This window comes from Seriola aureovittata, chromosome 16 (genome assembly GCF_021018895.1).
Source record: "Seriola aureovittata isolate HTS-2021-v1 ecotype China chromosome 16, ASM2101889v1, whole genome shotgun sequence".
Lineage (NCBI taxonomy): Eukaryota > Metazoa > Chordata > Actinopteri > Carangiformes > Carangidae > Seriola > Seriola aureovittata.
Genome location: NC_079379.1, coordinates 17,298,055 through 17,314,310, shown reverse-complemented (window position 1 = coordinate 17,314,310; position 16,256 = coordinate 17,298,055). Strand labels below are relative to the sequence as shown.

Genomic DNA, 16,256 nt, shown 5'->3' with positions numbered 1-16,256 from the left:
TTGCCATCATCATCACAGGCATGGCATTTCAAGAGTGCCATTATCATCATTATTATAGCTAATATTACTGATGATGAGGCATTCATGGCCTCTCATTGGCCCTAACTGAGGTATCGTCATGGAAACAGATGACAGAAAAGAGCACAGCTTTATTGAATTACACTATAAAGCTATTCTGACCAAATGGGGCTTGAATGTTGTGAGCAGCAATGTGAAAGGTCCTGAGGAGAGACAGATGAGAGTCGGGGGCAGAGAGGGAGGGACAGGAACACAGATAGAAAATAGCAGTTGAGACTGATAAAATAAAGGAAGAAAGAAAAGAGACAGAAGATAGAAAACACAGTGGCAGCACTGAGGGGCATGTGATTGTAGAGAGACACAGATCCACTGGTACAGAGAGCCCTGGTGATCAGCACAGAGGAATATTGTCTAATGCCTGGAAACAATGACAGCAATTCACTAACATAGACATGGTCATATAAGAGGAAATCACCAGGACTAAGTCTATAACACTAATACAGACAGTGGACATCAGGACCATTGATTACATCTTTAATGGGTCTTTTACAGCAGGCCTCTGCTTGTCTTAAAATAGCAGCATCATCTTTTCTTTCTTTCTTTTTACTTCTATGCTTTATAGCGTGATAGATCTCATGTCCCCAAGTCCAGTTCTGTTCTAACACATCCCAACTAAATGTTTTGAATAAAGTGTAGATGTGATCCACTGATTTTATGTTACTTAGGAAGAAAACAACCATCTTTTTATCTGTCGGAAAGCAGAAATAGCATGAAGCCCTCCCAGCTATCTCAGCCTCTGTGCTGTGCTCCCACAGATTCTATCACATGAGGTTTTAAACCTGAGTTTCCTGGTGAGAAACATCATGCATCACAGTTTGCACTGCTGAGGAAAGTTTCCACTTTCAATTTGAATGTTGATATCATATGATACTGTGAAATGACTGTCAAACGAAAACATTAATTGAAGTTACAAGTTATCTGTCCAGGCTTACTCTCAAAGCACATAAATCTTTATTATTCTCACTCAGATTGTTGGTGGAAAAAATGATTTTCTACTGGAAGATCAGATAGAAATAACACAAACATACAATTATGACAGAGTTAAAGTCTTAATTTTTGCCAATAAAAGTGCTGACATCTTGTTTAAATCTTTTTATGGCCCAAGTCTTATAATTCTAGTCCATAATGTTTGTGCACTCAGTTCCATATACAGCACAGTGTGTCAACCGTAGAATGAGAACAATTAAGTATAAAAGCAAACTTAATCTTTCTTCCTTTCTATTGTCTGCCTTTGCATGATGATAAATCAGTAAAATACAAAAAGCACAAGATGTGTAACTGTAACACTTATAGCTATATTTTGAGAGATTTACAAATTCATGCATCAATAGAAATTCTGTATGTAAACTATGAAGCAAATTTATTCTTTGATGACCAGAACAAAACTTAATACTGTGAATAAATTTGAGAAATAGGAACAGGAATTTGCAAGGACATTTTAGATGTCACTATGCTAACCCGTTGTTTTATTCACTGAATTGTTAAACACTGGAGTAAAATTGCACAAGATGCCCTGTATTATGTTATGTTTTTTCTTCCTAATAAACATTAATCTAAATCAGAAACCAGAAACCTGATTTTTAATGAGAATTACAAACACGGACAAGAACAAGGAATAATAACAGTGTGGGAAAAAAAATGTTTAAAAGACTGACAAATTCTGCTTTAAAACAAAAACAAAAACAAAAAACACTCTTTAAAAAATAAGTAGAAAACAAACAGGAAATGGAGATACTGATCATAGAAAAGCAAACTGGCAGTGCCACTTCCTACAAGGCATTTCTGGCATAAACGCACTATAAATTTACATCAGTCAACCAACTACAATTATTCTTTTTAAACAGTGATATGTAAACTGAGGCTCCTTGTATTGGTTCCTATTAATCCAGACATATGTATCTACACAAAGAACCTGTGTACTAACATTATCTGTACATATATTGTCACAGTGCATTAGGGATCCTCAAATCACATGTAGGTCTCTGGTTATGAAAGCTGTGGTATAAACGGATACAATTAGTCAACTTTAAGCCTTTCCTCGGCCTATCATATAGGACAAATGCCTATATAATACTCCAAGACCAAAACAGTCTGAGTCAGTACTTGTACAGTACGTAACAGTGGCTGAGCTGCAAGTGGACCAATAGTGTGGTGTAAGCACCTCATGGCTCACAGGGGAGATATGGCTGATCTAAGCTTTGTCGCTGGATGTGTTTGGGTTAGATGTAGCTCTCCCGCTCCTCTTTCATAGGGGGCATGGTTTGAGTGCCAGCATCCGATTCTTTCAAAACAATGATCTCGTTGGCTTCATCTCTTTCTGTTTGCTTCTCCTCCTCCTTTTGTTCTCTTGTTTCAGTCTTTCCATCAGTTTCCACCTCCTGTTCCTCTGTGGACATGTCCGACTGGACGAGGCCATGTTTTGGGCTCTGACTCTGGTGTTGATACCGGTCGAGTTCTTGACTCTGTCCTTGGTCCTGGCTGCTGAAGAAGCTGCAGATGATGTGTTTGGGGAGGCCCAGCTGAGCCGACAGGGTGTGGACCGCCTCCTCGTCTGGGTTGAGGCCTACATCCTGGATGAAGCTCTGCAGGATTCCCAGGGCTTCGTGGGACACTCTCAACCCCTCACCTTGTGCCTCATCTCCACCTTCAACCTCATGATTATCTGCCTTTGAACAAATCCCAGCCCTATCTTGGCTCTCATTCTTCACACTGGGCCACTTCACAGACAGCTCCTCCTTAACCTTGCCCTCTTTGCTGTCTCCACTGATCTCATTTATGCCTTCCTCACACACATTTCCATCCCTCGCCTGCTCATTGCTTTCTGTACCCTTATCCCTCACCCTTCCAGTGCAACCCCAGTCCCCTCCCGCACTGCCCCTCTCTCCTTGCCCTCCCTCAACCCAGTCCTTACTGTCCCCTCTCTCACCGTTGCTACTGCCCCTGCTCTGCAAACGTACTCTCAAGTGCCCCCAGTTGACCCCAACCTCTGACTCGGCTGGCGATGCAGCACACGGTTGCCGTGGAGACAGGTGAGGTCCTGCCTCAGGCTGCAAGGGTTGGTGGGGTTGAAGATGGTGTTGCTGTGGCAGAGGGGAGTTGCGTTGGTACTGAGGAGACAAAAGAGAAATTAGAAGAGTAAAAAGCCCAGCCTTGGTCTTTTGGATTTTAGATTTTCAACACCAACTCATTTACATTGTGTTACTATGGATATTACTATTTCACTTTAATGGTAGGTGATGTGAGGATGAAAAAAAAAATGAAGCTATTGCTTAAAAAAATGCGCTGCTTTCATTTTAGATGTTAAAGAGCACTGGCAGCAAACTTCCAGCCCTAAATTATACATGTATCACTGGTATTCAACTAGCCTTCATATACTGAATGTAACTAAACATACTTGGCTTTTTGGTATTGGCTGGTTATGTTTAACCTCAAATGTGTGGTCATGTTTCTCACGAGAGCTCTAAATGATATCAACATATATATTCTGTCCTTCATTTGACCTCAGTTTAAATGACTTTTTTGCAGAGTGATTAAATCATGTCACCCTTTTATTGATAGGGTAACATGGTAGTTTTCGAAAATCAACACCTGCTGTGTCAGTGGGGTTTTTAACCGCATCCACCAGAATCCACAGTGTGTAGATATTGGCTGGGTAGCAAGATGAGGACATGGCACAGGACATGCTGGTCTGATTTGGAGAGAAATCAAAGGTAGTGTAGATTTTATGTGATCTGAATCTGCCACCACAAATGAGGTGGACTGCAGTGCAACCATCCAGGACTAATGTCCACAGAACTGATCGGGTCTGAACCAGTACTGGTATTCCATACAACATATTGTACTTTCTCAAACAGAGAGATACACAACCATTTTCTTCATATGTTAGCTGTGAGTCGGTGCTATAATCAAGCCATCAATCCATTCAATAGCTATGGAAGTGGAAGAAAAATAACTAATCAGCCTCACGGATCATTGCCTCATGTGGTAATCATCTTTTTTTTCTGACATCTTTGGCATTTAGCTGTCATTACTGTGCTTCTTTTTCATTGCACACTCAACACTCAAAATCACATTTCAAGGGCTTAACAAAGAGGAAAGTCAGGTCACTTTAAGGCTTAGTGATAAGGACAGCCATTCCTTCAAATGTTGTGTAGAGTTATTTATCTGCTAGCATTTACTGCACATTTTTTACAAATTTTTTCCACTTCATTACAAACAGTTATATAAATATAAAGCTGGTAAAAAACCCTGTGCAACTGTGACTTTTTTCCTCAAGCAACATCTACCACAGACTGACATTTTAGAACAGCAGTCTGTGTGTAATGATTATCTTATTTCTGTAGTCTCACCAGTGTATTGTCGTTGCTGAGCAGTGTGAGCCTGTCAGCGCAATGCTGCTGAGCCGCTGTGCTGCTGCTCTCCTGTTCGTAGATGGCGTCTCGCTCAGTCTGGGACAGGCTGAGGAAGCGGCGGATCATGCACAAGTTCTCCCACAGGGTCCGGTTCTCTGGACTGGGATCCTCCTTCCAGCGCAGCAGCTCACACAGCCAGCCCTAGAGGAGAGACACACACACACACACGTGAGCTGACCGGCTATGTAAGACAATGATGAGCACACTGCTTCACCAAGAGGTCAAGATTGTTTGCCGGCACACATTTATATTTCTGAGTCCTGAAAAAAGAATCTATTTGGTGATCATCTATAATATAACAACAAAGCTGTTCAGCTGCCTAATGTCCTGCCATAATATAATAAACATAGCCATTCTAATCAAGTCAATAATTCTGTTAATTAGCTCAGTAATTAGTTAATGTTTCTACATCAGCAAGCTCATCTTATATAACTTTGATATCAATATCTCACTATCTTGATTTTGCCATCCATCACTTGATCCTGCAACTGATAATAAAGCTAAGCAAAGCTAACCTCAGTATGCAGCACACCTTCAAACTGCACACACACAGTAAGTTTGTGTGGCACTAAGTCAGCAGACAAAAAGAAAAATGTATCCTCAAATCATTTGATCTCAAATCTCTTGATGTCAGGTGGCGAAGGGCTAAAATAGTGTTGAGACCTCAAAATTGCCATGGCAACATCATGGAAATGTATATGATGAGTTTTGAATAACATCACCCCTGTACACCCACTCTCTTATTAACTTTGTGATTAATTAGAATAACATTTAAGCAGATGGAAGTGATGATAAATAAATGAGTTTGTTCAGCTTTCTCTTGGTCTATAAACCTATAAACCGCAACAATTTACTTTTCACAGTTATTACATTTATTCAGAATAGGTTGATATTGTAAAATATCCTGTCTGTTTCTTGTTTGCTATGTTCAAAGTTGCTCTAATGGCAAAGCTGGAAGATCAGGGTGAAATTTTCTTTTTCTGCATCACGAGGGAAGAAACTTGCGAGTGGCAGATTGAGGAACGTGAAGCCAAGCTAGTCTCAGATTCAACTAGAAGAACTAGAGCATGATTACGTTTGCAAGCAGGCTGACACTCACACACACACACACACACACACACACACACACACACACACACACACACACACACACATGCACGCACACACACACACACACACCTGGCTGTAGCCCAACTCTAGCACACAATGCCATCCAGATGCACAGTGCAGATAGAACAGAGAGATCCAGCATGGCTCTGCCTGCCAAACAACCGGGTAATACAGAGAGAGAGAGGGATAGAGAGAGAGAGACAGAGAGAGAGAGAGAGAGAGGGGTAAAGAGGACATAGAGAAAGTAAGGTAAAATGGAGGCCAGCGAAAGAGATAGAAAAAGAACCTCAGAGGTTTTGGACCACCTGTCCGTACTGGCATGACCGCAGAATGACCTCTAAACATCTTGATGAGTAGAGAGACAGGGAGGTTACAGGGAAAAAGAAAGAAAGAAAGAAAATAAAAATGAAGAAAGAAAGAAAGAAAGAAGGAAAGAAAGAAAGAAAGAAAGAAAGAAAGAAAGAAAGAAAGAAAGAAAGAAAACTGAAAATTGGAGACATGCACGACAGGAAGAGAAAATGAGACAGCTAAAATCCCCCCATTCCATGAAGGGAAATTATCCTCAAAACAAAAGGCAATAACAAGCTTATGGGGCCGCTATAAAAATGAGAACAATAAACACTCAAATCATGCTTGTGTGTATGTGCATTAGTGCATTTGTGGGGCTGTGTGAGTTTGTGTGATTCCGTGTGCTCGTACAGTATGTCTGTGCGCACAAATAAGTGGTGTGTATGTGTGCATGTGTGTATGGCGACTATTAAAGCGATAATTTAGGACACAATAGCAGTCTGATGCACTGATGATAGTCCTCTGCAGAGTACAGCTGCTGGTTGATTATCTGGGCTTTCCTCCACACACACTAGTCATCCCTGCTTTAACTGAGTAGATGGATTCATCATGGACGCTTAAATTTGAGCAATCAAGCAATAGAAACGATTGGGTGCAATATGTGTGTGTTTAAAATTGGACATCTTCATCAGATTCACACCAGCAAGCAAGCAAGCGAGTACCTGACTCTTGGAGGCGGCCACCTTTGCAAACAAGGCCTGAGACACCTTGGCTCTCTTCATCTCATGCTGGATCTCCTCGTAGATAGAAGAGCTGACATTGAGAACACAACTGTCTGTCCTCAAACCTCTGTCTGCTGTGACTGGGGATAGTCTCGCCTTAAAAGAGACAGACGGGAAGACAGGAAGACAAAGAGATTGGGTTAAGATGCAAGCTACAGTAAACATAGAGCAATGAGCGTTTGCAGCTTTCCTTGAGTGAGAAGAATCTGAAACAGAGCACAGGCGAGCCTGGCTCGGCCTGGCACTCCATCAAACATAGGGAGGGATCATGTCCTTTATCCAGCCCTAAAGGCGCCTTTATTTAGCCAAACCAAACTGGAAGCAGAGTGAATAAAAATCATGCTAACATTTTCTAATTAGCACTAAACACCAAGTACAGCTGAGGCTGATGGGAATGTCATTAGTTTTGCAGTTATTTGGTCAAAACGTATTACACTTCTTGTAAATCCAGGAAGGCTCAGGGGATCTCTAACATGAGTAAGCTTCACAACTTCACAACCCCCAAAAATAAAGATTTATGTTTTGTTGTTCATTATTTCTGTCACTTTTTACACGTCTCTATTAAAATAACCAAGTCATTTCTGTGTTCTCTCACCAGTCATACAATATATGTGAAAGATTGTTCTTTATAGCAGAACATATTTAAAATCTGCTATGTTTAACTTGCTGAGACCTAGTTTTACAGCAGTCATTTGAATTCTCCTTGAGTAAAACTTCAGCTCGGCAACAGTACTCCCACTTCAATATTTCACCAAGGACAAACACATTTCAGAGCAAGAGTCTGACTCTGATTTTTGATTTTATGACTCTGTCTCTCGGTCTATCTCCTGGCTGACCTGCGTGGATCTCGGTGGCGTGTTGCTGCAGCTCGGTGTGAATCCAGTCAGGCTTCTCTCTTTCTCCTCCTGGTAGATGCGCTCCCTCTCCGCCTCGGGGAACTGCAGGAAGCTGTACATGGCCCGCAGGTTGACCAGCAGAGACTGGGAGGCGTGTTTGGGGTCCTCCTCCTTCCGCAGGATCTCTGACAGCAGGCCCTGGTAAAGGCATGCACAAACACAAACAAATGAACACTCACTGATTAGTACAAGCAAGCACACGCATGTGTATGGATACATAAAGAGACATGCGTGTAGTGTCAAATTTATTCAGACATATTGCCGTATATTGGCTTCAGGCGTATCATGATATCAACACATTGCAAACATAAAGTTTCTTATTCACTCGAAGGAATTTTGCAAAAGCTCCTTATATCCAACTCTGGATCACTTTCAAACATTCCCCTTCAGTTTAGTGTTTCGCAGCTATAGATGATATAGAGCCAGTTCCCAGTCAGTGCTAAGCATGTGACTTGCCTGTAGAGCTAGCATTATTCTGTGTGTATCTGTCTATGCAGGAAAGCCTTCAAACGTCACATGCAGATTGTAGGGCTTCCTTCCTGAGAAGAAATCATGCTGGCAGTGAAATGACATGAGAGGAAGCAGCCTTCTTATTCAAATCCTGGATCATCTTTAAATCTACCCAGCAAACTCCGCCTTTCAAATGGATGGAGGCTTTACGTGAAGCGCCAAGTGACAAATGCGTCCCTCACTTCTAGATGGCATCTTGGCATCATGCCCAACTTTACGGCTGGCACCGGAGCACCTTGGATTTGGCAACGGGGAAACATGGGGGTGGATAATAACTAGCTCGGCTTATTGTGATGAAAATGATAATGACAGTAATAATAATAATAACAATGGGTCTAGCCTGTCCTTTGAGCTCTATTTCTGTGGGTGTGGTGGTGAATATACGGTGATGAAACATAGATAACATGGCATTTTAGTGTTAAAGGCGATGGTGGAGAGAGATGTGGGTAAGAAATGAGGAGACCAGTAGGCAGAGGAAGGGAAAGATAAAAAAAAAAAAAAAAAAGATGAATTAACAATAAGAGGTAGACTTTAAATGAAAAGAAGGGCTACCAGAGTGAAAGGTGGAAAGATGGAGAGACAGCGAGATAGAGGAAGAGGTAGAGAGGGAGACAGAATTTCTCCAAGGGGTTGTGATTAGTTGGCCCAGCAGCTGCTTCACTGCTGGCACCAGCTTTTGTACTGCAGAGAGCTGGCATGAACACACACACATACACACACACACACACACACACACACACACACACACACACACACACACACACACACACACACATGCACGGGAGGGTGTAGGTGGGGGGCACTGCGGCAAAGGCCATGCCAATGTACTAACCACCAAACACACAAATTCACAGAAGACACTTACCTATCAGCGCAACACCAGAAAACACTTCAAACAGATAATCACCAGACAACAGTCGTGACCTCTGATGAATTTCAACACCTTTCATTCAGATCATAGTCACTGGGTGCCCCCCCCCTTCCCTCCATACCTGGGTCCTGTTAAAGGCCACCCGGGCAAAGATGGCTTGAGAGATGCCTGCTCTCTTCAGTTCCTCCCTCACACACTGGTAAATGTCATTTGGCACGTCACACGGCCCCACAGACGACCCAGCTGATGTCTGGCTTGGCGGCCCGGCTGCAGGGCCTCCCCCTGGGCCACACTGTGCCTGCTGTGGGGCTTGGGAATCAGAGGCTTTGGAGAAGACCTTGGCAGGAGCCCTTGCTACAGGGGGGTGGTTGAGATACTGCTGTGGGGACGGTGAGAGACCCTGGCCAGCAAGCATGCGGCTAACAGCATACTGCTGGTTGAGAAACTGGGCCATGACCAGCTGCTGGTTAACCATTTGGGAACTGAGAGGCTGAGTTACCAGCCCGGGAGGCCGCAGGCCAAGGGGTGAGCGACCACATATGTTGGCTACTCCTCCGCGAGGGAAAAGAAGGGTCGAGCTCTGCTCAACGGGGCTTCCTGTGATTGGCTGCTGGGTGAGGGTAATATGTGCTGACTGCTCGGAAATGCAGTCAATCTCTGGCGAGGGCAAAGAGAAGCAAAGACAGATGTAGAATTATTAACACATTAAACACCAACAGTGTGCCATCCATACTACTTACTAATTCTGAGCAGGTTTTAAGTATGTCATGTGTTTAACACTGGAAAAGTGGCAAAATTAAATATGTTCAAACCAGACAGGATGCATACAAAATACATTTAACTAATTAATTAAAACATTTTGTAAAATAAAACATTGCATCTTAAGAGAGGGATTTTGCTTTTTCTTTCATTTTTTAAATTCCAAACTGTAGTCTTGTCAATGGATAATAGTAAAGTGTTGATTTTCCAGCCTACTAAAACAGCATAGTATTAGTATGTAGTGTATACTGTGTAGAATTAGTATGGAGTATGGACTTGGGACATACTATAAAACTTATCATGCACACTTAATGTTTGCAGGCTTTATTGAAATCCCTCACCCTTGAAGCATTTGGTCTTCTTGAAGTGCTTGTACCATCGACCAAACTCGTGACACTTGGCAGCTGAGACATTTGCATAGTAAGTGCTATTTACAATAGATGATATCATACTCTGAAACAGAGGGGAATAGACAATAGAAATTCATTACATTTTCCGAGCTCCTGCTATGGGCGGCCTGGGTGTCTCAGCTGTTCACACATCTGATATTAATGAACTCAGATCTGTGTTATTAAAAAGACCCCCAGGTAAATAGGATAATAAAGACAGATGAGTGTGTCAATGTGTGAGCTGTTTGTGTGTGTGTGTATGCGCGTAAATGTACAGCCTGTGTATGCTTGCACGCATGCATGTGTGCGTAATCAAACGAAACACTAGAGGTCATCAGAGACTATGCCTCTGTCTCTTATTCACACACACATACACACACAGAAACACACACAGTTTTTCCCCGAAGACCTTCCTGTGCAATCTTTACATCTGATTACACCTTTCATCTTCTCATATTTATTTTAATCTGCTTCTCGCAAACAAGAGAGGGGGTAAAGGGAGTGATAGGAGAGGGGGAGAGAGAGAGAGATGGGGGAGGAAAGATGGGGGAGGGAGGATTGGCTGATATCAGATCTTAACACTGCAAAGAAGGAAAGAATCCGAAGAAGAGAGAGATAGTGAGCAATTTCTCTTTATCAAACTGTAGATGTCCTCAGCACCCTCAGGCAAAATAACAGATAGACTAAGTTGATAGCCATGAATATTCATAAAAAGGCCCTTCCCCAAATACTTCAAGATTAATGTAAAATTATTTCTGCAGTTGTGTCTGTATTTGCTTAAATTAAACACACAAGAATTGAAGGAGATCGTAAAGCCAGATCGGAATGCTGTTGCTGAATCAGTAAAGGCTGCCTAAAAAAATAGCTAAATACCAAAGAGTAAGTGTGATGGATAGATAGACTGAGTGAGAGTAAGACACTGGGTGAGGCTGACGGACAGATAGGGTGACAGGCAGACAGGTTGGCAGTCGGCAAAATCAAGATAGGCAGCAGCCAAGGCCGCGTGGCTTTTTAAGAGATAGCCATCTCTCGTTATCTGTTTTCTCTCTCCTGCGCTCTGCCCCCACACCTTATCTACCTCTGCATCTGGACTTCCTGTCTAACGATTGGACCACACGCTTACTCTGTGTCATGCATCAAAGTAGGCACAAACACACACACACACACACACACACACACACACACTTGTGCAGGACATGGAAGGGCAAAGACATTACATGCACACTTTGAATTTCAGTCCTATTCCCCGTCTACCCTCTTGTTGTATGCGTCTGTGTGTGTGTGTGTGTGTGTGTGTGTGTGTGTGTGTGTTTGTGTGTATGTATGTGTGTGTCTTATACCTGGGACAGAGGGCACTCCTTGGCCAGGGAGCTCTGGTTCATGTCCTTGAGGAGCTCCTTCAGAGCATTTCTCACTGTGGAGTGACTCCACTGCTCGGCAGGCAAGTCTTCCAATTTGGGGCAGCTAGAAAAAGAACAAAGTACAAAGACTTGAATAGCAGCATTTCAGTATATTACAGTTTAAAGGGGTATTCCAGCAATTTGGTACTGCGCTTCTTTAAAGTACTGGGAAACTCGGTGGTAGGCTCGGTCTTAGCCTCGGTTCAAGTCCCACCCGCAGCTCTTGGCTGCATGTCATCCCCTCTCTCTCTCTCTCTCTCTCTGACTTTTCTGTCTCTCACACTGTAACTATCGCAAAAAAAGGCAAAAATGTCCAAAAAAATTACTTTAAAAACTTGGGACACTCACAATCTTCAAGCTTACTACTAGTGCTCACTGTGGTTCAAGCTCCAAAATTCTGGATCCAATAATGTAGAAATGTAATATAGAAAGCTCTCTTCAGAGCCACAGTAGACATTATACAACAGGTTGGAATATCCCTTTAAAAAGAGCATGACTCTCAAAAAATACTTCTAGCATGTCCCCAGTACATGCTGGGTAAATAAGCTCAAACTCACTTTCTTTTACACGCATAGTGTGGACTTCCTGTCTAAATACGAGATCACACACTTGTCATGCATTTAAGGAACAGACACACTGTGGGTGGAAGACTTTAAAGAAACTCATGTGAATGCAGGGAAAACACACATGATCCCAGGTTCTTCCTTTCCTTGAGACAACAGGCCTTTTTCACAGAAGGCATTTTAAACTGCACAGGAAGTGCATGAGTAAATAATAAAATGGCTGATTTCCACTCAGCTGCTTCAGTTTCAGGGTCCTGGTTTTGTGCATAACGGCTCATGGTCACACTGTCATGACACACATGCCAAGTCTATGCGTCCTCTGAGAAAAAGGTGTAACAATGAGTGTCCTATACTGTCCCAACTCCTGTGGGGGATATGGGGGGCAAGTCCCTATATGCGACACAGCTATAGAGCCACTGTCAAAAAAAGTCAGAAGAGATGCTGATCATTTAAAAAAAAATATAACAAGTACAAAGAAACTTTTAATGTCTTCCACTATTAAAATGCTCATCAATATTCATTCCAACAAGCAAATAAAAGTAGGTACTCATTAAATTTAATTTAATGAAGTGAAGAAAATGATGATGATGATGGTGATGATGATGATGAAGAATTTTATCACTCTCTGCTGGAGAATGTCTATGAAATCCGATTTTGTATGGGTCTGATTTGGTCTGTGCCCTTTGGTTATTTTATTTTATTTTTATTCAAATTAGGGATGGTGGGTGGCAAGAGTCTTCTCCAGAAGCTTTGGGTGAATAGCTGGGAAATACTAAACACGTCTCAAGTCAAACCCAGGCTCACACTCAGCCTGACTTTTCACTGTATAGATGTAATAGATGTCTGCTCTCTACCTGTGCAGCTGTATTTTAAGGGTGATTACATGGTGAACATCCTGCAGCATATCAGCCACTGTGGCGTCAGGAGCATCTGTGACACAGGACAGAGGTACCGGGTTCCACCTGCCTACCTGGATCAGACCTGGACACGCACAAACACACACAGGTGAAAATTATGAGAATACGTAAAGATGGACTTACTAGTGTCCCTGCCTCTCTGTGCATGTGTGTGCTGTGTACCTTTGGCCTGTGCAGCAGAGCTGTGGGAGTAGCCCAGTGTCAGCAGGGCCATTTCTATCAGCTGGTTAAACAGCAGATCTCTCTTGACCAACACAAACTCAGCATGCTCCTCTCTCCTCTCTCCCTCCAGTAGGTTTTCCCTGTGCTCCACCACGCAGAACACTGGCAGCAGGCTCCCTGAGGTATTATAGACACAAATTATTTCATGCAGCATGACATTTGAGAATGTAGTCATAGTTAGCACGGAAAAAGTAAAGTAATGATTAATCTCATTATTGAGTCATATAATTGAATCTCGAAACATGTCATTTACAGTGAACCCAAGACAGTTATTTCATACGTCAGAGGACACATAGGAGTCATAACCACTGTATTAAAGACCCAATCTGTGTAGCAGTGTCAAAAAATAAATCTTTTAGACGCAAACAAACCCATGGGGTCTTTCTTTGCATCCGGCCGCTTCATCACATCAGCCCACGTACCTCTGCTGTGCCAGCTTTTGCCCTGTGGTCTCACTGCGGTGGGCTTCTGGGCCAGGCAGGGGTTTTTGGCCACAGGACTCCCCTGCCTGCTCCTCTCCTGGGCAGAGGGTCCCGCTCCGTTTTGTTCCAGTCGTGCCAGCTTGGCAGGAGGGGGCCTGGGGTCTACAATGGGATCACTGCCCTCAGGTTTCATGGCTCCATTACACAAGGCGTCCATCTGTGGTCTCACACTAATACAAAGACATAGAGAGTTAAAAATCAAAGACTGTGCAAGGTACTCCCATAAAAATCTCTTATATGATCTTGATAGTTTCTGTGGGGTGGGAAGCAGTGAGTTAATGGTGACCTCTTTGTTTTAAGCTAATTGATTATTACATATATTTCAAAGTAACTTTATGTTTTCATCTGGACAGAATAGGTTACATGCATCCAGAATTTCCAAACAGTAAAGAAATAATAGCAAACAAAGTACACCAAGAAGTATATCAGGATACCTGGTGAGTGTCAAGAGTGCTAAAGAGACCTGTTTCAGTAATTTACAGGTCTGTGTCTAACAAGAAAATTAGAAAGCTCAGTTTTAACACGCACGTACACACACACACACACACTCCGATCTGAAGGATATCCGGATCAGTATTAGGGGGTGACCTTCACACAGATGCAGCGATTAGAATAACCCTCTAAATCCAGTAAAAGTCCCGTGAATGCTACAGCGCAGTTTTTCATAATAAACCAGCTGTCATCTCCAGGCGCACCGCTGCAAGTGACAGTGATTCAGTTCATCTTCAGCACCTAAATGCGCGCTAATGGTCCCACGTCCGATGCTGCTGAAGTTTGATCGAGGCGAAACCAACCTGTTTCAGCCGACACAACGTGCATCCCCGACCTGCCATCACACATCAACAGCCCGCTCCTGTGCACATCGACTGTATCCATACGTTATCCTCGCTTCCATTCATCCCCGGTTGAGGAACAGACACGCTTCTCTCGGCTGTCGGTATGTGTCCAACTGTACGCTCCTATGCGTCCCTTTTACTTACATTAATCGTCTGTTTAAGAACGACATTATCTCGTGTTTACTGTCCAAGTAGTTTGCCCCTATTCTTCCTTGTTACACCGTTCACCAGTCGCGCTTTGCTGTCGGTGTAACGATAAATTGGCCTTAGTGCAAGTTCAGAGCGACCTCCCATCCAGAGCGCAGGGACATGCTGCTGCTGTGGATCAAGCTCTCGAGAGAACAATGCACGGCTTGGACCTCCTGGAGTACATTCCCTGTCATATATTAGGCTCCAGCACTGACGCCGGGACAGCAGTTGTTGGTTACACTTCAAAGCCCTGTGCGCACGCGGAGAGACAGAGAGACAGAGAGGTAGAGAGCGAGAGAGAGCGAGAGACACCCCCCCCCCCGCCACACACACACACACACACACACACACACACACACACACACACACACACACACACACAGAGAGAGAGAGAGAGAGAGAGAGAGACTCATAAATACACGGACCCAGCTGCATTAGCATATGGTGTAATAATGAATTCACTAGCGCGCTCCGTAAATGTATTAAATGTGACAATTGCGCATAAATCTATTTATTATTTTCTGCCGCATGCTGTGCACGCACTTATTATTGTCTTTAGGGTATTGGAGCTCTCCATGGTAACAAAGTGGGGCAGGACAAGGTGGAACTGGCTGACTGATATTAACTTTTGAACGTTGATGTTTTATTGTCACAAGATCATGGTAACATAGTATAGTATAGTATGGTATGTAGAAAACTAGTATTACAGCAGCCCTTTCTGTATACTATAATATACTATAATGTACTACACTATACTATATTATATTATACTATACTACAGTACACTATTGTATTATTGTTATAATCATTTAGCCAAGACATTGCTCACAAAATCACATTGTAATATATCAACTAAAGCTAAAAAAAAAGACATGAAAGGGAAAAAAAAGTCATCACTGTACCTCAACATTTTGACACAGCTGAATCAGTTCACATAGACAACAGCTTGTCCTCTGTCCTGTTCAAAGAAACCCGAAGTGGCAGCCTACTATCAGCAGACCTCCCCCATGCACTCCAATGCAGGCAAGATGCACTTCACCTCTGGAGCTGTGATCCCCAAATGGTGCATGAAATCTCTGTGAAGGTATCACAAAGCAAAGGGTGACAGGTGTGTGTGTGTGTGTGTGTGTGTGTGTATGTCTTGTGTGTCTGTAAGAGAAAGAGAGAGGAAGAGTCAGAGATCCTTCATTCTGGCAGATAAGATTCAAAGACTTGCCTCATGAAATGTTACACCGGTGTGGTTACAGGTCTGTCTTTTCTAAAGCCACGTAGCTGGGTGGATGTTGTGCAATGGGAGTGTATGTTTGGGGAGAGAGAGCATGCTCTACTACTTTTGACTAATTAAACAAAGTGAATTAGCTATCTCCCCAGCCAGAGCGAGTCATGGCTGGTTACACATCATTCATCGTGACTAATTCAGAGAGAGAGATGTCACTCAGCTGGGTGGAAATGTGTGTGTGCATGTGTGTGTGTGTGTTTGCATCATCCCCCCATAAGTTCACTGTTTTGTGTGTGTCTGTGTGTGTATTTTAGTGATAACTACTACAGTTCT

The 16,256-nt window shown here is 43.0% G+C and overlaps 1 protein-coding gene across 2 annotated transcripts; it reads right to left on the bottom strand.

The window, feature by feature from the left end:
• Positions 1-1,012: 1,012 nt before the first annotated feature.
• Positions 1,013-14,921, bottom strand: satb1a (SATB homeobox 1a). 2 transcript variants are annotated; one of them, XM_056398598.1, is made up of 11 exons: positions 14,212-14,921; positions 13,620-13,849; positions 13,138-13,314; positions 12,913-13,039; positions 11,436-11,559; positions 10,048-10,159; positions 9,069-9,604; positions 7,507-7,704; positions 6,611-6,766; positions 4,428-4,631; positions 1,013-3,185 (listed from the first exon to the last, which is right to left on the bottom strand). In XM_056398598.1, exons 2-11 carry the CDS (start codon positions 13,834-13,836, stop codon positions 2,298-2,300), a joined length of 2,739 nt encoding a protein of 912 aa, XP_056254573.1. In that variant the 5' UTR covers positions 13,837-13,849; positions 14,212-14,921; the 3' UTR covers positions 1,013-2,297. The 2 variants fall into 2 exon arrangements, with proteins under 2 accessions (XP_056254573.1, XP_056254572.1); XM_056398597.1 differs by having other exon boundaries at positions 14,474-14,920.
• Positions 14,922-16,256: the final 1,335 nt, after the last annotated feature.

Bases quoted from the DNA above. Each gene is read 5' to 3' on its own strand.
- satb1a (XM_056398598.1), bottom strand. From the start codon at position 13,836: ATGGACGCCTTGTGTAATGGAGCCATGAAACCTGAGGGCAGTGATCCC. The intron at 13,040-13,137 runs GTACACAGCACA...GTGCGTGTCCAG, and splicing joins CTCTGCTGCACAGGCCAAAG to GTCTGATCCAGGTAGGCAGG. The intron at 6,767-7,506 runs GTCAGCCAGGAG...GTCTCTTTTAAG, and splicing joins CGCCACCGAGATCCACGCAG to GCGAGACTATCCCCAGTCAC.